Source organism: Bubalus bubalis, chromosome 9 (genome assembly GCF_019923935.1).
Source record: "Bubalus bubalis isolate 160015118507 breed Murrah chromosome 9, NDDB_SH_1, whole genome shotgun sequence".
Lineage (NCBI taxonomy): Eukaryota > Metazoa > Chordata > Mammalia > Artiodactyla > Bovidae > Bubalus > Bubalus bubalis.
The window spans coordinates 30,488,086-30,510,991 of record NC_059165.1 but is presented as its reverse complement, the minus strand read 5'-3'; the positions used below and the strand labels follow the sequence as shown (position 1 = coordinate 30,510,991).

The window sequence follows — 22,906 nt, the reverse complement described above, 5'->3', positions numbered from 1 at the left end:
GTTGAGGGTACTGAGAGTTAGGGGATTTGGTTTCCTTTTATTCTATTGAGGTTCAAAAAAGAGATAGAATCCACTTTCCACTGCATATAAAAGCTATAATCAATAAGATTTTAAGAGCACTGTGCTGGGCTTTGGAGACACCTGGATCATGGGAACAGGCAACCCCCGAAGTTTCCCTGCTGCTGTTCTTGCCCCTGTTCTGTATCCCCACACAGAAGCAGAAAGAGAGTTTTACATTGTAGTCAGATGATGTCATGCCCTCCAAAGGCTTCTCCCATAGTTAGCATCAAAATCAAATGTTTCACCTTGGGGAACTTCCCTGGTGATCCAGTGGCTAAGACTCTGCACTCCCTATGCAGGAGACCCAGGTTCAATGCCTAGCCATGGAACTAGATCGTACGTTCGGCAACTAAGAGTTCTGCATGTTCCACCTTGGCCTGAGGGCCTGCTGTGATGGGTCCCTACCTTCCCTCTCACTGTTCCCAGTAACCTCCATAGCAGACCTGCTTCATCCTCTCTGGCCAGCCTTCTGAGCCTTGTGGGGGCTAAGTTTCATCCCCCAGCCCATGCTGGTCCAAGGCCAGCAATACTCTGACTTGGGCATTTTGCATGACAGACTTCTCCAGGCAAGAATAGTGGAGTGGGTTTACCATTTCCTCCTCCAGGGGATCTTCCCAACCCAGGATCAAACCTGCATCTCTTACGTCTCATGCATTGGCAGGTGGATTCTTTACCACTGAGCCACTTGGGAAGCATCTTATTCTTAGGTCTCAGCTCAAAGGCCACAGAAAGGCCTATCATAGAAGGTTCACCTTTTCTTTCTCCCGTCACTCTCTGGTGTTTCCTTCACAGCAAATGTCACACCCCAATTTACCCCTTCTTTCTTCTACATTATCTGTGTCTTCACAACAAGGTCTATGAGTCTTTCTCTTCATAGTTTTTCCGTTTCCCAGATGAGAATACCTCAGGAAGGGCATATTCAAAACAGGCTTTTCAGCTGGCCACTGTGACATCGCTTTTCTTCCTTAAAGCCAGCATCTCATTTCTTCTAAAACAGCAACAAAATTTGGAAGTTGTTTCTGAAGAAGCTTCAAACAAGTACAGAATGTGTACTGTTGCCAAAAAAGGTCTTGGGGGGACATTGCCTCCTAGGTAAAACTTTCCATTGAAACTCTTTTCATAGTAAATGTATTTGACCATGGAATTTGTTGAAGAAAATAAAAAGGTGTTGAAAGTTCATGAGTTTACCTAACACAGCACCTTCAGTCTTTTCTAATCAAATCTTTAGAGGCTTAAATGGTTATTAAGTGTCTCTTAAGGAATTGTATATTTTTCCCTGATTAGATGACAAATCAAATATTCATCATAAAATTATGATTAAAATGCATAACTGCAAAAAATGTTGATAATTCAAATCACTGAGGACTTACTTGGGGCAATTAAAGGATCAAAACAAAGACCTAACTGGTGGCAGAGAGGTAACATTTGTATCATTCTGTTGGCTTCCTGCTTTTTGCCTTGACCAGAGAAGCTGCCTAGATGACTGAGATGCCCCCCTGGTTTCTGTGACCAGCATTTAAATTTCAAATTCAGGGTTCAAGGGCGTAGGTGCGATGATTAGCTCTGTTGCTCCCACAACCCTCCCCTCAGTCCAGACTAGTGGCTCCCTACCAGGGACGACTGAGTTCTCCAGGGCACCTAGGCCACGTCTGCCATTGTATGAGTTGCAGCAAGGAGAAACAGAGGAGGCGCTGCTGGCATTTTGTGGGTAGAGGCCAGGGACGCTACTATACATCCTGCACAGGATGACTCACAACGAAGGATGCTTCAGCCCCAAATGTCAGTAATGCCAGGGTTGACAGATCTGATGCAGACAGTAACATCTCCCAGAAGCGTATCTGAGGGGCTAGATGGTACTGGCAAAGGGAGTGTCCTTTGTTTCAAGGTCAAAGGCCTGGTGCATGGAGCCCTTATTAGCAGAGGCCAGGCCGGTGCTCAGATGTTACCAGACTGCCCAAATAAACCATGGTGTTGGCCCAGGAGAGCCCTAGGAGCCTCTTATTATCATCCTTTACATAGATGATAAAGAAGGGCGAGAGAAGGTTTACCCAGGTCCCCCAGCTAAAATGTAGCCAAATCAGGATTCAGGACACATGGTCAAGGGCCCCTTACAGCTCCTGAGTTTTGTGTCCCGGATCAGAGCAGAGCAGATCTGCTTAACGCCCTCAGCCCCTCAGCAGCACAAATTCTGCAGCATTCTGAAAAATCACCTCAGCATTAGCTTTTTCCCCCCAGTTTTGGATCTGGAGTGCATTTTTTGCCACAAAGTGCTTCTGCGCTGAAGTGCCAGGGGCGAGCAGGGGAAAGTGGAGCAGTTGGACTTTAAATAGCGAGGCGTTCTCCGCAGCTAGGAGAGAACAGCTGCCCAAGGCCTGTGCTCTTTTCTTTGACTTTCCATCTTCTCAGCCAAGAGCTCTGGGGGATTGGAGAGGGGCCAGAATTATGCGGCCAAATGTGAATCGAAAGAAAACTGCAAGGTGTCCCCCAAGCTCAGAGCCCAGTGTTTCTGCCTTTCTCCACGCGCAGCAGAACTCAAGCCTCTTCCAGGGAATTCCCTCCCTTTTCAGTCCTCAAGGTATATCAGCATCGATCTGCCCCCAGCCGGGACTACCAGCACTACCCAGGGGTGGGGCCTCACACCGAGGGACACCATGTCTTTCATTTATGAGACTATGGAGCCCAGGATTGTCAGGCGCAGGAAAGCTGCAGTATACAGTTGCCAGCAGCTGCGAAGTCCAGAGAGGAAAGTAACTCCTTGAAGGCCACACAGCAGGGAAGGACAGATAGGAGCCAAACGCCTGGTTTCCTGGCTCTATTTTGTTGTTGTTGTTTCTTTATTTTTTTAATTGGAGGATAATTACTTTACAGTATTGCATTGGTTTCTGTCATACATCTGTATGAATCAACCATAGCTGTACACATGTCCCCTTCCTCTTGAACCTCCCTCCCACTTTCTACCCCATCCCACGCCTCTAGGTTGTCACACAGCGCCAGGTCTAAGCTCCCTGCAACATATGGCAAATTCCCATTGGCTATCTGTTTTACATATGGTAATATATATGTTTCAGTGCCCCTCTCTCCATTCGTCCCACCCGCTCCTTTCCCCTCTATGTCCACAAGTCTGTTCCCTATGTCTGCATCTCCACTGCTGCCTTGCAAATAGGTTCATTATTAACATCTTTCAAGATTCCATATATATGTATAAATATACAATATTTGTTTTTTTCTTTCTGACTTATTTCACTCTGTATAATAGGCTCTAGGTTCATCCACCTCATTAGAACTGACTCAGATGCATTCCTTTTTCTGACTGAGTAATATTCCATCATGTATATGTACCACAACTTCCTGATTCGTTAATCTGACAATGGACATCTAGCTTGCTTCCATGTCCTAGCTTTAGTAAATAGTGCTGTGATGAATGCTGGGAGACATGTGTCCTTTTCAGTTATTTCCTGGCTTTAAATCCAGTACATGCTTCCCCAAAGGGACCCACCCTCCAGAGAACGGGTGCCTGGCATTGCTCATTTGAGCCAAGGTCTGTCTGAGACCCAGGACCTAGATGCACTTGAGAGTGAGCACCGTCTTGTTTTCTGGCTTCATTGGGTCTTTGAGATGGAGTGCAAGCTCTTCGTTGCTACACTCCGGGGCTTCTCTCCAGTTGTGACCCACAGGCTTCTCTTGTTGTGGCCAAGAGGCTCTAGAGCACTTGGGTTTAGAAATCGAGGCAAATGGGCTTAGTTGCCCCAGGTCATGTAGGATCTTAGTTCCTGGACCAGGGACTAAACCTGCGTTCCCTGCATTGGAAGGTAGATTCTCAACCACTGGACCACCAGGGAAGTCCCGTGAGTGCCTTCTTTAAAGTTGCACCCCAAGTGGGACTCACCCCACCCCAGTCCCCGCCCTGTGCAGGCATCTTGTCATTGATGGTGATGATGACAAACACCTCCCCCCAAACCAGCCACTCTGGGATCCCCCAGATCATTCATTCATTTAACAGATGTACACCAAGCCTCTACTCTGGGGGGATGCATGAGACACAGAGTCCCGCAAAGAACCCACAGTCTAATGATGGGTGAAGAAGACATGAAACCAATCAAAGCTGTGTCCTAAGTGTCCACGATAGACCTGAGGCCACAGGACAGTGGCAGCCTGGAAGAGAGACATCGAAGCCAGTAAAGTTGGAATTTTGAAAGCTAGAGAGGAATCAGATAAGAAAAGAGGGAAGGGCATGGTGGGTGAGGAAAATGGCAAGGGGACACAGAGCACATTTGGGGGCATCTGAGATGACTGAGAGTGTGGCTCGTGGAGGAGGGGGAGACTCGGGAAGCTGGTAGGGATAGACCAGCTCTTGTGTGCCAGACGGAGCATTTTATCCTAAGTATTGGCTTTACCTTCCTCCGCTGAGCATCTTGGTCCCCAAAATCGCAGCCACCCCATTCCTTCAGACAGGAAGCTGACAGATCTGTTTGAACTATTCCAGAACACACATACTCACAGCAGAGAAGTGTCTTTCTTTATGAGGCCTTATTGTCTGTGGCAGGAAGAGGCAACCTGGCAGGATGATAAAGAGGTTCTGGGGTCAGGAGGTTTTGTTCACCTTCTGGCTCCCCCAACTGGTTCATGGTATGAATGTAAGTAGGTCCCTACTATTTCTCTGAGCCTCAGTTTTGTCCTCCCTAAAGTGGGGCTAATGATGGATCCTACCTTACGGGATACTGTGATGCTTAAATGAGCTCATCCGTGCAAAACACTTAGCACAGTGATTTCCATCGGTCAGTGGGCATCAGAGTCTCTAGAAGGGAGTAAGGCATAGGTTAGGCTGGGCCTCATTCCCAGAGTTTCTCATTCGATAGGTCTGGTAGGGGGTCCCGATGCTCATTTCTAGTGAGTGCCCAGAAGATGCTGATACTTTGAAAACCACTGACTTGGCACAATATGTCCCCTTGTGCGGAGAGCTCAAGTGCCTACAGGGCATGATGTCTGCAGTCCTGGTGGCCCTGGGCTGCCCGATGGGGAAACCAGCTAAGGCACTCTGGCCTTGAGGCCACGGGAACATCCCCAAGCTCACATCCCTGGGGCAGGTCTACCGGAGCGGTCATTCCCTGGTTCTCTCACCTGCCACCTTTGTCTGCATGGTGTCACACAGATCCATAGATACACCTTTTTCTGGCCCCTCCAGTCTCTATTCCTAATTATTAAGGCCCTGGTTTCTTAATGTCTTCCCACCTCCACCCACATCCTGCCATCAACTCTGCTAGGCTGACTGCTGTTCCTGCAGCTGCCAGTCTATCCCACACAGGACCCTCAGAAGAATCCTCCTTAAAGGTCAGGTCATATCACAGCTCTTCTCAGACTTTCCCAGGGCATCTCCTCTCCCATAGAATGGCGTCCAGGTGCAACATTGGCCATTCATTTGCAAAAGCAAGTCCCTGCTTCCATCTGATCTTTCTTCCTTACCCTCTCCTTCCACTGGCCCACCTTCTTGTTCTCCCCATAGCTCACAAAATACACCCCATCCCTGGGCTTTTGTACCTGCTGTTCCCTCTGCCCCAAATGTTTTCCCCCAGACGTTTCTGCAGTTTGTTTCCTCATTTCACTTAGGCTTCCACCCAGTCGTCACTTCAGAGATGCCATCCCTGGCTCTCCTCCATCTGTCTTCAACCCTTGGCCCCCCTTTACTTTTCTTCAAAACACTATCACTCTTGCAAAGTCTATTATAATTTGTTTGTCCACTGTTTCCCCTGTCAAGTCTAGCCCCACAACCTCCAGGTTCCCGTCTGTCTTGGTCAATTCATTATTAAGTGACTTGAAGAATGAAAGCTTGTATATGAAGTATCTAAGATAAGAAGCAGTTGTCATTTATTCAAGAGATTATTAATAAGATGAATAAATTTCATTTGAGGATTAAAGAAACACACACAGACAATGACACCCAAGTCACTACATATCATTGACACCACTGTATTAATGCAAAGAAAATCCAAGCGTAAGCTACACTGTTTCTTTCACAAAGATGTGAACGTGTGGTTCTGCTGCTCTTTACTTCTGTAGCCAACTTTGCTCACCCTGTGCGTTGACTTCCTGTGGGTTGACCGCAGTAGGTAGGCAGGCTCCATAATCCTCCTCCAACGAAAGGCAGAGGCAGCCAGGAATCAGTCCTGAGTGGGTCCCGACCTCCCACAGTGTGGGTCACTTGACCAAATGTGGAGTAGCAAGGAAGCCAGAGTAAACAGATGGTTACTATCCCCTGAGTGCTTTTGCACGGAGCTTATTTAGTCTTGCACAACAACAATCATTTTCAGTTTACGGATGAGGATGCTGGGGCTCAGGGAGGTAAAGTAACTAACCCAAAGCCACACAGCCAATGCATTGCAGACCTCCAGATCCTGGGATCATAATTGGCAGTACTGTACCAGTTCTCAGTGCCTACACTCTAGAGTGGGTGTCAGGATTAAATTGAGCACATCTCTAGGGAGTGTTCAGCATAGTGCCTGGGGCGGAGTAATGGCCAGGTTTAGGAATTCGCACTTCTGATTGCCCTCATCTAGCAGGAAGCTTCTGATAGCCAAGTCTGGTCCCTTCTCCCCATGGCCGGGCTGGGGGTATTTCTTTATTCTTTACCTGCTAATTCTCTCAGCTTTGGGGCCAGCCCTCCTACCTGCCCTCCATCCCCCAGGAGACAGGGCCTCTCCTCAGGCGGAAAGGGACTGTTCCGGCTTGTTGCTCAGAGGTGTCGGTGGTGACAGCCCTCTTCTTTTCTGAGGGCCCCAGCTAGTCAGTGTCTGGCACCCCACCAGGCTGCCACCCCCTGCCAGGCCCGGACTCCCTGGCCATCGGCTCTCTTCTGTCTGACCTGTCAGTGGGCTCTTTGAAATGGTAGTTGACGAGGGCAGCAGGCATGGTGGGGGGCAGTAGACGGAGCTGGGAGAGGCCACAAGCAGCAGGGCCAGGCCAGCATGTGGGGAAGTCAGTGCCTGAGATCAGAAGCCCCCGCTCTCTGTTGCCGCTGTTTTTTGTAGCAGGAAAGGGGCAGACAGCTGCAGGCAGGGGAGAAAGCCCCCGGGTATAGAAACGTGGCCCTGGGCTAACACAGGGGAAACTATGCCAGCGAGGCCTGTCAGGGATGTCCGAGGCGAAACTTTCTGATCAAGTGAGATCACTGTTCTTGGAGGCTCTGTGTGGGCTGAGGAGAGGCAGAAGGGGAGGGGAAGAAGGAAGAGAGAGAAAGACTGAAAGAAACAACAGCTAGAGAGTGAAGGTGTTCTCTGAAGGCTTGGCATTGCCTTCCCCAAGTCCTGCAGCATTCACAGGGCTCCTTGAAATGGCGGTGGCCACTTGCAGCCTCCTATGAAGAACGAAGGGTAGAAACCAAGAGCATAGACCGCCTAGCGGGCAACCGCTCCTCCATCATGTACTTCCTGTGTGACTGTGGGCAAGACCCTTAAGCTCTCTGAGCCTCCACTTCTTCACCAGCAAGGCGGAGCTCACAGAAGATACAAAGAAAAGTGAAAGTATTAGCCACTCAGTCGTGTCTGACTCTGCAACCCCATGGACTGTAGCCCGTCAGGCTCCTCTATCCATGGGATTGTCCAAGCAAGAATACTGGAGTGGGTTGCCATTCCCTTCTCCAGGGGATCTTCCCGACCCAGGGATCAAACCCGGGTCTCCCACACGGCAGGCAGATTCTTTACCATATCAGCCGCACAGAATCCGCCTCAAAGGGTTCTTGTGGGCATTACTGGCTGGTGGCTGGATCAGGATGTTTGGCGCAGACTGAGAAAGCACAGAGAAACTTAAGCTGCTGGCGAGGAGACAGCCCTGAGGCGGTCTACCCGAGGCGGAAGTGGAAGCTGGGTGAAGTGAGGAGCTGGGGTGGAGGGCAGCTAAAACATTCTGCATCCTGGTTTTTCAAAATAAATCGCCCTTCCCTATGGCGTTAAATCGTCCCTCTTCTGTTTGATGTAGTCCTGCCTTAAAGAGCTTGGCACGGGCACTAAGCATGGCCATGTGGCAGATAAGCTGCTCCTGTGTGTTGGCCATTCAGAATGTTTAACAGTAGCAGACCTGTCATAGCAGCCTCATGCAGGATTTTATTTTGGAGTGCAGCAAACTGGGTTCAAATCCCAGCCCTAGACGATGCAGCCGCCGCCATGCCATCGTCGCCTCTGCGGGTGGCGGTGGTGTGCTCGATCAACCAGAACCGGAGGCGTACAACATCCTCAGGTGGCAGAACTAAGATTGGAAGGATTGGTTGAAAGAAAGTCGATTTCTGTGTTGATCTGAACATTGAGACGAAACTGGGTAGATCAAGCATGGTATCAGCTCCAGCAGCTAAAACATTTTCCCTGCCTTAAGGATCATCTCTAACCTTCTGTAGCAAACAAGGATTCAGCATCCGGTCCTTCAGCACAGGAACTCATGTGGAGCTTCCAGGACCAGCACCCCACAAGCCAAACGTTTATGATTTCAAAACCACATGTGACCAGATGTACAACGATCTCCTTAGGAAAGGCAAAGAGCTGCATTCCAGTTAACCAGCACCCTTTAACCCCGAGTGCTTGTCTCTGGCAGGTGTCACCTGTGGGTACCACTCAGGGGCACCTGTGAAGCAGGGGACACGGCAGCCTGTGTGAGGTGTGTGAGGTCACTGGGTTTCTGTTCCTATGCTCATGGGACAGTCCAAGGGTCAGAGACCACATGGACACAGTGGGGGGAAATTCTGGTGCAATGTTAGAGTGGCTTCGATGAGCGAGTTGGGACTCCAAACCCTGTGGCTTTGCACACTGCAGGTAGGTGTGTGTTTTGGTGTGCCCTGATTCACAGGGGTACTTCCCATTCCGGTGGTGTTCTGGAGGGTCAGACCACAGGAGGGCCACGCTGGCTGCAGGGGAAGCATGTTAGAAGCAGGTAATTTGAGAAGATTTCATTTCAGGAAGACACAAAGCAGACTGGGTCTGCTCCCTGAGACTCACCGGGTTCTTGTACACATGACCTCGGGCTGTGTGTGGATAATAAGACCATCCTTGATGGCTGGGTTTTGACCAGGACCTTCAGGGTCACGCCCAGATGCTTCATATTCCTGGGCCTCCTCGCGTTACCTCAAATGATGGTGAGTCTCGGGGTGGAGCCCAGACACGTTCCAAGCAAAGGAGTGTAGACACCGTGTGGAAAACTGTCTTCACGTTGGCACTCTTACAGTTTTGAATAAACTACAAATGTTCTTTGTGAAAAATAAAAAAGAACAGCCCCACCAGAGAAAAGCTGCATGGTCTTAGGTGAGGTGTTTAATCTCTCTCAATCTGCAGTTCTTCATCTGTAAACAGCAGTGTTGATGATGCCTGGAGTTCTGATGGTAATTTAATGAGAGGATGCATGTAAAGCACTTAGTCCGGTGCCTGGCACTTAGTAAGCTCTTCATAAGAGCAGCTATTAGCTCTCATTAGATGATCCGTGGTCGTGCTGACCCCCAGGGATGCCATCACCTAGCACAGGATCCCTGTGCTGAAAATGCATGGGCTTTGGGAGGCTCAGGGAGCATAAGGACAGAGGCTCTGAGCCAATGTGCTCGTTTTGATGGCGTAGTTTGCATTTGGCCTGACCACCCCAAGCCTGTGTTTTACAAGATGGTCAGTAAAGCATGGAGCTGTCACTTGTGAGTGGAGTAGATGAAGGTTTGGCTGGTCCTTCCTAGGGGAGAATCCCCAAACCTAGAGCCCTGTGTTCTCCTGAAGTGCATCCCAACTAGTAAGACACTAGACTGTTGGCATGGAGATGCTCCCAGCCAAAAAGTGTCCATGGTCAGGAAATACTGCACACTCCACTGCAACAGTTAAGATTCCTAATGCATAGTCACTCAACAAAGGCTCTGAGAAATCCCGCTGTGATGAAACCACTTTACCTTTGTTTAACCAGCACCCCCTAGACTGTCTGACTGCAGGCCCTCCTGTCCCACCTCACTCTCTATTTTAGGGAACCCCTGTTACTCTCCCCCAGGAGGCATAAGTTGCCTGAGGGTGAGTTGTGCTGCTGTGGATATCTGAAAGGTGTTTTCAGTCATTGAGAGAAGGGGGGGTCTCAAGCTCTAGTGAGCAAAGGAATCATGTGGGGCATTTTCTTTAAAATGCAGATTCCCAGTTTCCACTCTCAGGAATTCAGTAGGTGTGGGTGAGATAACAATCAGTATTTTAACATCACTGAGCTGATTCCAGGACAGGAAATCTGGGAGCATAACCTGACCATCAGCAGTTTGGTGCCTGATTTATAGAAGTACGTGCTCAGAACACCAGCGTGAGCATCACCTGGGAGCTTATAAGAAATGCAAGCTCTCAAGTCCCAAACTCTAAAACTACAGAATTAGAATCTACATTTTAACAAGTTCCCCCAAGTGATTCTGATGCTGGTTAGAATTTGAGAAGCACTGGTTTTAAAGGGTTTGGTTGATAGTGTTTGTTTTTGTTTTTGGTCCACTTGTTTTATTTTTGATGACGAATCATTCCCCCCACCCCCCACCCCCCATAAAAAGAAAACTAGACACACATTTCAAGTTCATTGCCATAAGATTTCTACCATCCCTCACCTCCCATCCACATGCATATGGAGTCGACCAGATGCCCCAGTAGCTTCAGGGTAAACCAGAATCACATCAAAAAGAGGTTTTATTTGGATCATATCACTGCCTTCAGTAACAGTGCCTGGGTTTTCCTAGGCAGTCTTTGCTTTCTTTCCCACATCCATCCTGAAGACCAGGAAAGCCAGCAAAGGAGCTCTTAGTGGGGGACTCCACTCTGCCAGGTCTCTGATTGGACATGATGGATCTTCCACTGCTAAGTTATAAGAAAAGCTGGAAGGTGCTTTGGGGGCAAGGATCCCAGGCCTTGGAATTCAGAGACTGACAAAGAGAGTTGACAGGAAGCAAGAGGTACACTTCCAATAGGCCTTCCAGAAGGAATGCAAATACAATTTTACTTCTTGCAATGTTTGAGAATGGCGGGTGCCCCATTGGGGGAGAGGCGAGATGCCTGCCGAACGATGGGCCATCAGGCAGCCAGGGTATTAATGGCAGGTGAAACCTTCCAAATGAGCACCCTGTCAGCCAATCTATTGCTTTAAAAGGTTGGCAGTGCGGGAGACCTAACAGAGGCAATGAAGAACTAATCTCATATTGCCAGGTTAAATCAAGTCAGCCTTGCCTGTGCCTTTCACTTCTTAGTTACATCAAGCTGGAATACTTTCAATTATCCCTCACTTCCAACTTGTCAGCAGGCATTGGGTAAAATGCAAATAGAAGAGTGCCCTTCCCTGGTGGAGAGCAGGAAATATCATTATATCCACCATTTATTGAGCTCTTCCTCTGTGTTTAGTGCAGTACCTTCATCTTCTCATTTCACATGGACCATCTTATAGCATCTCCCTGATCTTCGGTGACATAGGTGCTATTAAGTCCACTCTGTAGTTGGGAACACCGAGTCACAGGAGGTCACTCACCGTAGCTGATGAATGATAGATAGATCAGGTTTTAAAACCAGACCATTCTGACTCTAAAGCCTGCATTATTGTGTTATTTGTTTAACTAGGATAGGAGCCCAGTGCTGCCCTGGACAGTGGTTCCCTGAGCTTTGGAGTACCTGCCTTAAAATTTTGTAAGTGCTGTCCCAGTGGTAGAGACTGGTCAGGATCAGCAATGCAGTGCCCTCACCTGGACTAGGGCCCTCAGGAGCCCTGGGTCCTATTTCTTCCTTTCACGTGCTCTCTGACCCTCTCCCCCTCCTCACCTTCACCCCCACGCATGTACGGTTGACCAGATACCCTGAGATGTTTGGAGATTTGCATTTCTGAGTTATCTCAAGGTCCAACACCCAGCCTCAATACCAGAGAGCAGATTGGTGAGTCAGTTGCTCCTGCTGGCTGAAAGAGTGTTTCTTCTGCAAGTTTATATAAGATCAGGCTGCCAGAATAGTGCTGATATGCTGATCTGGGTAACGCAGATTGTTTACCCAGATATAGGCCTGGCAGGAAAATATTAGCCAGGGACCCCATACACTTTCAGCACGTCCTATAAGAGCTCACCTTAAAACAAAATAACTCCCAAGGCAAGTCAAATCCTGTGGTCGCTGTATTTCTTTTTTCATTCAAGAACCCCTTTATGTGTCTGGCTAGAATTCAGGAGCCTTTGGCCTCTGCCAGCCTGCAGTGGAGCCTGCTCTCCAGCACCCCTCCTTGCTCCCTCTTCATGTCCATCACAAAGAGCACACAGCACAGGTCTCCTTCTTGCCCCAACTTGTCACCTCCTTCCTTCTCACCACTGCTTCATTCATTCCCCTCTCCTCTCCATTATTCAGGTGATCTCAAAAACTGCCCTAGGATTTATTGGGTTTACTACCTGGATTCCATGGTTTTTTTGGGGGGAGGGGGGCGAAATGAGAATGTGACAAGTACTGTACTCTGTATGGGAAACAGACCTATATGATGCCAAGAAGACTCAAAAAGAAGAGAAGTAGAAATTACTTGGAAGCATGTAGTAGGTTACTTGGATAGGAAATGGCTACCCACTCTGGTATTCTTGCCTGGGAAATCCCATGGATAGAGGAGCCTGGCAGGCTATTGTCCATGGGGTCGCAAAGAGTCAGACACAATTTAGCAACTAAACAGCAACCACAGTAGGTTACTAGGTGCTCTTATTTAATCCTCCCAGTGCTCTTGTGAGGTCATCATCATTAGCAGCAGCAGCAGCATCACCATTATCATCATCATCATGCCTACTTTGTACTTAAGGAAGAGCACAGAGAGGGTGATTATTTTGCCCAAAGTCAATCTGTTAGCAAATACCAAAGTACATAATCTTAAATATACACCTTGATGACTTTTTATTGACATAATCACTTGTGTGGTCAAGTGAATAAGATAATCTAGAAAATTCCAAGAACCTGAAAGGTCCCCTATATTCTTTTCCAGGCAATACCTCCCTATAAAGGTGACTACAATTTCTAACGTTTCTACTATAAGTCATGAACTTTGCCTGTTCTTGAACATCCGATAAATGAAAGACTATGTAGTCTTGAAAGCCAGTGTTTTAACCAGTCCATCCTACTGAGTGGGAAAGGTAGATTTGATGGTTGGTGGTCCCTCTCATCAATCCATGATCTGGAAAAAGTGGGGCTCATTTTTCATGAGCTGCCGACGAGTTCCCGACCCCGTGCTGCCTACAGACACTGGCAGAGTTTATCCGTGGCACCTGAAGTGAATTGTGAGAGTTGATTTGTGCCACCCTGTCACAAAATAAAACTGAGAAAAGTAAATTTGGATCTTCCTCTGAAGCCTTTAATACCCACAAAAGCCAGAGAGTTCATGCAGGTCGTTGAGGGAGTCACTTGCATACCAAGCTGCAAGGAACAAAAGGCACCAAGAACAGACCCAAATGCCTCCATCCGGATTCTCCCAAAGCTGCCCAGTTTACAAAGATCAAAGAGGAAATGAAATAACACTTGTCTCATTCCTAGAGACTTCACTTTCCTACAGGAGTGATGCATGGACTCAGGCAGCCTTCCCCGGACAGAAGAGAGGTGCATGTTTCAGCCAACTTGGAAATACTCAGTTGTTTGCTACAGCTTCTCTGTTCACCCGTGGCCCCTGTCCCCCGAGAGTAGCATCACTGTTGAGTGTTCAGTGAAGGTTTTGAGGTTAAATCTCTGGACTGTTGAGGAACTCCTTGAAAAGCCTTGCAGAACAAACGAGGCAGCAGCTGGAAACAGCTGGCACCAGCCTGCAGCCCATCCAGGTGTGCCACCTTGTACCAGTGGTAAACAGCTGGAGGGGGGCTCGAGTCTCACAGGTAAAGTGTGGTCCTTAGCAGCCTGCATATCAGACAGTGAATTCCCAGGCATCTTGTTTCTCATGTTGATTCCTTTTTCAGATGTTCATTTCAACCAGCCAGACTCTTCCTCAGCTGTAGGGCAGACAAGCCTTCAGAAGTGATTAAATCTCGCCGCGGCTCATGCCTTCCCGGCTTAATGAGTGTCCACTGCCCTGTCTTCAGGCTCCCTTAGGGAAGGAAGCATCTCCTCCTTCCCATGATGAAGACAATGAGTGGTGATCTCATGGGTTGCCTCTTTCTGCTTTTTCTCCAAAGCTGCTTCTTGACCACTCGAAGAATTTACTTAGCTTCTCTGAGCCTCAGTTCCAACTCTATAGGATGGGTGTTGTTCTGAGTACTTGCTACACCAGGTGCTCTTCCAAGTCCTGAATATGGAATAACTGCTTTCATCCTCCCAACAGTGCTTGTCGTCATCTTCTTCATTTTGTGGCTAAGAAAGCTGAGGCATAGAGCACTTAATTGCCCACGGTCACCAGATGGGTACTAGCTGCTCTGAGATTCAAACCCAGACACCCCAATCCAGAGTCTGCAGCTTAAGGGTTCTATTTTTCTGCTTTGTAGGATTGCCATAAGGATATAAATCAAGAATATATGTAAATCCTGTACAACCTATAGCATTTATTATTACCATCAATTATTAACTTATTCCTATTTGAAAACATAGCATTCTTGCCCAACTGCAACCTACCCATGAATCACTCTAATCAGGGGACATTCGTTTCGTTTATTTCTTTATATCCCATTTTTATCCACTGAAAAAGTGGAAAACTTCAGGGAGTTTCTGGTTATAGTAATTCCTATCATTCAACATATACTGTATTGGTCAGTCCCTAAGTCATGTCTAACTCTGCAGCCCCATGGACCATAGCATGTCCTGTCCTACACTATCTCCTGGAGTTTGCTCCAGCTCATATCCATTGAGTCAGTGATGCTATCCAACCACCTCATCCTCTGTCCATGTATACTGTATGCCCGACTGATATTATATCTGTCCATTCCCCATCGTATGACCCTATGATATATGCATTGTTATCACTCAGTTTTAAAGGCAAAGAAATTGAGTTTCAGCCAGGAAAACTTTGATTTTAAACTTTTAAACTTTTTCTTTCTAAGCTGACACAGCCAGGGACTAGAGGAATTCACAGTCCAGGTTCTTACCTCCATGTAGACACTGTGTAGACTTTTGGCTTCTTATCGTGAGAATGCCAATCCAAAGCTTTCCATTTAGCATTAACCTGATTTTAGTGTCACGTTGCCAGAACTGTTACGCAAGATTCTCTCTAATTTTCTTTGTCAAAAGCAATACAAAGAATGCCTCACCTACCGTTCTCAGAAAATTTCTCCCTGTCCATATTTCTCTGAAATGGCCATTCCCATTAGCATATGATGTCTGTGCGTGGCATACAGCCAGAACTTTTCTTTAGTGTGTGTTCTAACAGAAAGCACCTGGTTAATACTCCGCAGCCGCGTCTTGCAGAGTGGAGTAAATAAGAATGTTTATGAAGCGGACGTAGGACCCCGCTGTGAGCTGATGGGGAAGGCCTGGGTCAAACTTTCCCATAACCGCTGAGTCAGAACGGGGCCCTTTTCGAAGACTCTGCAAACCCCTCTCACCAGGAGAAAGCAAAGCAGACAAACAAATAAGTAGGCGGATAAATAAAAAAATAAATCATCCAATGTCATGCGGGGGCCGAGCCGCTTTTGCGCCCCTGTTGAATGGAGACGTCGGCAGCCTCTCAGGTCCTGAACTGGCAATTCAGAACAGTTTGATTGCCTGCTTGATTGTTTGCGAGATAACTGCAAGATTGTCAGTGACAGGGTAATTTACTGAAGATTGCCATGTCAGACTCCATGCGAGGGGCTTGCTGGCATAAAGATGCGCTTCTTGTGACTGACAGGCCGCGGGGAGATTGGAGTGCCAATTTCAAGTTCACAATGTCGTCTGCAAGTGTTTGGCGGCTGCAGCCCATAATCACAAAACATGATGAGGTCATTACAGGCATAACGTATGCTCACACTTAATAACGGCTAGAACCCCAAATGCATAATGTCTGGAGCAGGTAAATGTAAATATGTAGGAGGACATCATTTATATCCTTTTTATTTTAAGCATTTGCCATCTGCTATTGCTGATGTGTTTGTAGGACATCTCCTGCTGCCAGACGGACCCTTGAATAAAAAGCCCAGAGTCAACAAAAACAGTGAGGAAATTTGAGGTCCACACTTTTGAAGCAGTCACAGATCCGGAAGGAGTAGCCGACTCGAGGGGGTTGGGAGAGGAATCTTAACAGGAAAGACTGTCTTAAGTTATTATTTGATCCTGATGCGAGGCTCTCAAGCTGGCTGTACAGAGTGGGTGGTAGAGGGTTGAGGGTGGGGGGGTCACATTCCCAGCTTCAGGAGGAAAAGGCCACCAGAGACGGATGGAACTCCTAATGGGAAGAGGCCGGTGGCCTTAAAGAAATCTATAGTGCTAATAACAGAGGCTTTCTTCTACCTGAGAACTTTCTGCAGCGGCTGAATGAAGCACTGCCAACATATCTCAGCAGGAGATTTTTAAATCCAAAGCAGGCATTCTGTGGTGGATTCCTTCTGTCTAGTGAGGGCAGTCCATGGAAGGCAATGTTACAGGAAGAATACTTGGCTTTTTTATCCTATTCTTCTTTCATATTCTACCGAGGGTGCTGGGAGCCCTTGGCTGATGTGAAATGGTACCTTGGCATCATTCTGCTGCTGAGATATGAGTCTCCAACATCGTTTCTTAGGTCTGAGATTTGCGGGACTCTTGGGGGGGTGGGTACCCAATTCAGCCAGCACGTCGAACAGAGGTACTCATAGCCATGACTCTGAAAGTCTCTAAATTTTAAGCGTGCGTGCCTGCTCACGCTCCTGTGTCTGCACTTCCAGGAAATTTTGTAAATCTAAACGTGTTACGAGACACCCGAGCAACATTTGCCCATGTGGAAAATGAGAGGCTAGTTTTAGTAATTTAAAGCCGAGCAGAACACACAACCTCCTAATTTGTTTGTTTGCTAAAAAGAAAGTAATGCATTAAAATCATTGTACATTAATTGCTAAATTACAGTGGAACTTGGGTGAAATTATATATTTCAATTTCATTAGCGGAACCAAACATAAAGGGTAATGCCAAAAAATTACATTGTAGTGAATTTAAAGCACACAGCACCAGGCCTCTGATTCAGCGCTCCAGTTCAAGTGTTCATCAAGTCACAGCCCAGGATTGGAGTGCATGTTTTTATGATGCTAATTATGGCCCCCAAATGCCTCGCTATCAAATCAAGGAGGTGTAAGCAAGTTACTCTCCAAGCTCCTACACTGTGCATTCAATCAACTCCCAGCAGAGTGAAGAAGGACTAGCTAACTAATCCATTCTAATAGGAATCCCAAGGCATAAACACTGCCCTAAACATTCCCATCCCCATTCCTAACAGACATGTGGAGAATGGGAGACAGTCATTTATTCATTCAACAAACATTTGTTAGGTCCTGATTCCACGTTGGCACTAAGCAAAGCATGAATATAAAAATGAATGTGACACTGTTCTTCTTTTCAAAAAGCTCGTTTTCCAGACAGGAAGGCAAGCAGTCAGAGATAGATAATTCTAGTACAAGGAAGTTAGCGTGAACAATGGTTTCTAATATTTCTGGTGCATTAGAATCACATGAGGATCATGTTTAAAATGCAGATTCCAGGACCTACTCCTGGAGGCTCTGCCTGGGGAGGTCTGGGGTAGGCTCCTGATTCTCCCTGAGGGATTTTGATGTAGAACCATTCTCTGAGAACCTCAGATTCAGGGATACACAGAACAAGATTACCTACCTTAGCCATGGACATCATCAGGAAGGCTTCCTGGAGGAGGCCACACCTAGTGTGGATCTTAAAGGATGCGTCATATCCATTTCCTCCTCTATACTGTCAGCTCCTTTAGGACAGACACCATCATTCTTTGTTCCCTGTTTTATTTTCAGAACATAAATAGCACTCAAATATTTATTGAAGGGTAGATGACTAGGAGGGCTTCCCTGGTGACGCAGACAGTAAAGAACCCGCCTGCAATGTGGGAGACCTGGGTTCAATCCCTGGGTTGTGAAGATCCCCTGGAGGAGGGGATGGCAACCCACTCCAGTATTCTTGCCTGGAGAATCCCATGGACAGAGGAGCCTGGCAGACTACAGTCCATGGGGTCGCAAAGAGTCAGACATGACTGAGCAACTAAACACAGATGACTCAGGAACGGGTGAAGGAGCAGGAATCTAGGCAAGTAAATCAGAATGTTCAGAGTCCTGCAGCTATGGTGAAGGCAGCTCCGGAAGCAACTGGGCAAACTAATGGCTTAGTTTGTGGATGCTCATGCCAAAGCCATATCTCCACATTTCCTGGAAAATGTCACTCATCACCCCCTGGTGCTCCCACTAATCAGCACTACCCTCCCTGGCTTAGAGAAAGTGGAGATGGAATGCTTTTCTCCACTGAAGCAGGATTTAAGGAATCCCATGCATTTTGGTGACTTGCATATGCATTAACATGGGTCCCTGAAATCTAGCAACAGGTAATTTTTTTGTGCTATGTTGTTTAAAAGCAAAGTGTTAGTTTTTATTGCCTACCACTCAAATAATACATGTTCATAATAGAAAAAGTAGAAATACAAAAGTTTTAGTACAAGATAGAAAAAGAAAGACACACTAATCTACTACCTGGGGATAACCATTTGTCAACATTCTCAACAACTTTCTTTCAGTCTTTAATTTATATTGGAAATATACTAGGCTTGTTGTGGGAAACCTGCCAGGTCAGGCCTTTGGGAAGGGTCGAGGCTGGTGGGGACAAAGATGTTAACATCTCAAGGACTTCCCTGGGGCTCCAGTGGTAAGAATCTGCCTTGCAATTATCCTTAACCACTGGATCCCACATGTTGTAGAGCAACTAAAGCCACGTGCAGCACTACTGAGCCCTGGTGCCACAGCTAGAGAGTCTGCTGGCTACAGTGAAAGAAACGAAGATCCCTGTGCTACAACTGAGACCCAGTGCAGTCAAATTAATTAATTAATTTTTTTAAAAGGTGCTAGCGTCTCAGAGCAGCTTTGGGCCGTGAAATCTGCTGAGCCCTGGCTTTGTCTCTGCCCTTCCAGATGGCCTGGTGGACTGCCTGGACCCTGACTGCTGCTTGCAGTCAGCCTGTCAGAATAGCCTGCTCTGCCGAGGGTCCCGGGACCCCCTAGACATCATTCAGCAGGGCCAGACAGACTCACCCGCCGTGAAGTCCTTCTACGACCGCATCAAACTCCTGGCCGGCAAAGACAGCACCCACATCATTCCTGGAGACAACCCCTTCAACAGCAGGTAGGCGCCCTTCTGTCCCTGCAGGTGGCTGAAGTCACTGCTTCCCTTCCTGTCCGAGCAAGAGACAGTGCTCCTGGCTCTTCTGTGGGATTTGACCCCCTGCGGCTCAGAACCTGCTGGAGACCCATTAACTGCCTGCTTTCTAGATCATTTTGATGATCTATTATTTGATGACATTATTGTTATTCTAAATCTCCCTGATTGTGACTTCTGTTTGATTATCACTGAAATATCTCATTTGTTAGAGTATTTTTTAATTTAGTTATTTTTCATTGGAAGGATAATTGCTTTATGGTATTGTATTGGTTTCTATCAAACATCGACATGAATCAACCATAGGCTTTTAAAGCAGCTGTAAACTCAATAACACAACTTATCATTTGTGGCATCTTAGAGTCAGGATGATGCCAGTTGCTAAAATTTATTGAGCACCTATGATGAGCTAGAGACCTGATGTGTATAGATTGGCTCTCATCCTCATAGCCACCCCACCACCAACGATTGTATCTGCTAATTGCTTACTTGGTGTTTGTGCCTGGGCATTTCCCTTTCTCATTCCAAAATGGCAGCAGCAGAGTGGATTCTCTTGAATTTACATTTGCTCTCGGTTGCTAATTTGAGACTTGTGAGTATTCTGGGGCAAATTCTGGATTTATTTTGTAGACAGCTTGGCCCCTCCTCTCCCACCAGGACAGATTAGAGCTGTACCCTGGAGAAGAAAGCAAGGAGACGCGTTGGCCTTGAGATGCCCGCCCTCCTAGTCGGTGTCTTCTAGGCGCTGCTTTTGATGCTGAGGCTGGAAGGAGGCAAGGAGAGGTGGCAGTCTTGTCCTCTTCAGGCCTGCCTGCACATCTCTGCTCTCACTCTGGGTCAGTCTGGATCCAGATAACAGTGGTGTCAGCAGATGTGACGACGGCAGGTGTGACCTTCTTGGGGATGCCCCGCCCCATATTTGTGCTCCTTCTCATGGAGAAATAAGAACTGGGAACCTCTAGAAACTTGTCCCCATCCCCTTATCCCTCTGACAGCCCTCATCACGCCATCTTTCTCTTAGTTTTCTTCCCCCTCACTTAGGTCTGGGCAGACTCTGAAGCAACTCAGGAAATATGCTGTTTAAGCAGGCTTCCAACTAGAGAAGGATTATACAGTGGAAGTGAGAAATAGATTTAAGGGACTAGATCTGATAGATAGAGTGCCTGATGAACTACGGACAGAGGTTCGTGACATTGTACAAGAGGCAGGGATCAAGACCATCCCCATGGAAAAGAAATGCAAAAAAGCAAAATGGCTGTCTGGGGAGGCCTTACAAATAGCTGTGAAAAGAAGAGAAGCGAAAAGCAAAGGTGAAAAGGAAAGATATAAACATCTGAATGCAGAGTTCCAAAGAATAGCAAGGAGAGATAAGAAAGCCTTCCTCAGCAATCAATGCAAAGAAATAGAGGAAAACAACAAAATGGGAAAGACTAGAGATCTCTTCAAGAAAATTAGAGATACCAAGGGAACATTTCATGCAAAGATGGGCTCGATAAAGGACAGAAATGGTATGGACCTAACAGAAGCAGAAGATATTAAAAAGAGGTGGCAAGAATACATAGAAGAACTGTACAAAAAAGATCTTCACAACCCAGATAATCACGATGGTGATTATCTCACCTAGAGCCAGACATCCTGGAATGTGAAGTCAAATGGGCCTTAGAAAGCATCACTACAAACAAAGCTAGTGGAGGTGATGGAATTCCAGTGGAGCTATTTCAAATCCTGAAAGATGATGCTGTGAAAGTGCTGCACTCAATATGCCAGTAAATTTGGAAAACTCAGCAGTGGCCCCAGGACTGGAAAAGGTCAGTTTTCATTCCAATCCCAAAGAAAGGCAATGCCAAAGAATGCTCAAATTACCGCACAATTGCACTCATCTCACATGCTAGTAAAGTAATGCTCAAAATTCTCCAACCCAGGCTTCAGCAATACATGAACTGTGAACTTCCAGATGTTCAAGCTGGTTTTAGAAAAGGCAGAAGAACCAGAGACCAAATTGCCAACATCCGCTGGATCATCAAAAAAGCAAGAGAGTTCCAGAAAAACATCTATTTCTGCTTTATTGACTGTGCCAAAGCCTTTGACTGTGTGGATCACAAGAAACTGTGGAAAATTCTGAAAGAGATAGGAATACCAGACCACTTGACCTGCCTCTTGAGAAATCTGTATGCAGGTCAGGAAGCAACAGTTAGAACTGGACATGGAACAACAGACTGGTTCCAAATAGGAAAAGGAATACGTCAAGGCTGTATATTGTCACCCTGCTTATTTAACTGCTATGCAGAGTACATCATGAGAAACGCTGGGCTAGAAGAAGCACAAGCTGGAATCAAGATTGCCGGGAGGAATATCAATAAGCTCAGATATGCAGATGACACCATCCTTATGGCAGAAAGTGAAGAGGAACTAAAAAGCCTCATGATGAAAGTGACAGTGGAGAGTGAAAAAGTTGGCTTAAAGCTCAACATTCAGAAAACGAAGATCATGGCATCTGGTCCCATCACTTCATGCGAAATAGATGGGGAAACAGTGGAAACAGTGTCAGGCTTTATTTTTCTGGCCTCCAAAATCACTGCAGATGGTGACTACAGCCATGAAATCAAAAGATACTTACTCCTTTGAAGAAAAGTTATGACCAACCTAGATAGCATATTGAAAAGCAGAGACATTACTTTGCCAACAAAGGTCTGTCTAGTCAAGGCTATGGCTTTTCCAGTGGTCATATATGGATGTGAGAGTTGGACTGTAAAGAAAGCTAAGGGCCGAAGAATTGATGCTTTTGAACTGTGGTGTTGGAGAAGACTCTTGAGAGTCCCTTGGACTGCAAGGAGATCCAACCAGTCCATTCTGAAGGAGATCAGCCCTGGGATATCCTTGGAAGGAATGATGCTAAAGCTGAAACTCCAGTACTTTGGCCACCTCATGTGAAGAGTTGACTCATTGGAAAAGACTCTGATGTTGGGCGGGATTGGGGGCAGGAGAAGAAGGGGATGACAGAGGATGAGATGGCTGGATGGCATCACCGCCTCAATGGACGTGAGTCTGAATGAACTCCGGGAGATGGTGATGGACAGGGAGGCCTGGTGTGCTGTGATTCATGGGGTCGCAAAGAGTCGGACACGACTGAGCGACTGAACTGAACTGAACTGACTGACACTTTAGAAGAGCCCCTGGGTCTACAAGAGATTGTCCTGGAGCCCCACTCATTAGACTTTGGGGAGGAGACATCACCACGTCACAACTCAGACTCTGGTCCTCCCTGGGAGAGCCTGGTGAGGGTGGGAGTGGGGATGTGGTGGGTAATGGTACGGCCAATGAACTCTGCAGCCCCTTAGAACTCCTTGGGAAGCTGCTGCTGCTGCTAAGTCGCTTCAGTCATGTCGGACTCTGTGCGACCCTAGAGATGGCAGCCCACCAGGCTCCCCTGTCCCTGGGATTCTCCCCACAAGAACACTGGAGCGGGTTGCCATTTCCTTCTCCAATGCATGAAAGTGAAAAGTGAAAGTGAAGTCACTCAGTCGTGTCCGACTCCTAGGGACCCCATGGACTACTCCCTCCATGGGATTTTCCAGGCA

The 22,906-nt window shown here is 47.1% G+C and overlaps 1 protein-coding gene across 3 annotated transcripts in view; it reads left to right on the top strand.

Annotated features, from left to right (window-relative positions):
• The window catches only part of TENM2 (teneurin transmembrane protein 2), a 1,791,425-nt gene that overhangs the window by 1,668,349 nt on the left and 100,170 nt on the right, over nt 1–22,906 (top strand). For all 3 annotated transcript variants that reach the window (XM_044947351.2, XM_044947353.2, XM_044947352.2), the window contains one exon: nt 19,085–19,295. In XM_044947351.2, coding sequence (XP_044803286.1) covers nt 19,085–19,295 — 211 coding nt within the window. The remainder of the gene's footprint in view (nt 1–19,084; nt 19,296–22,906) is intronic.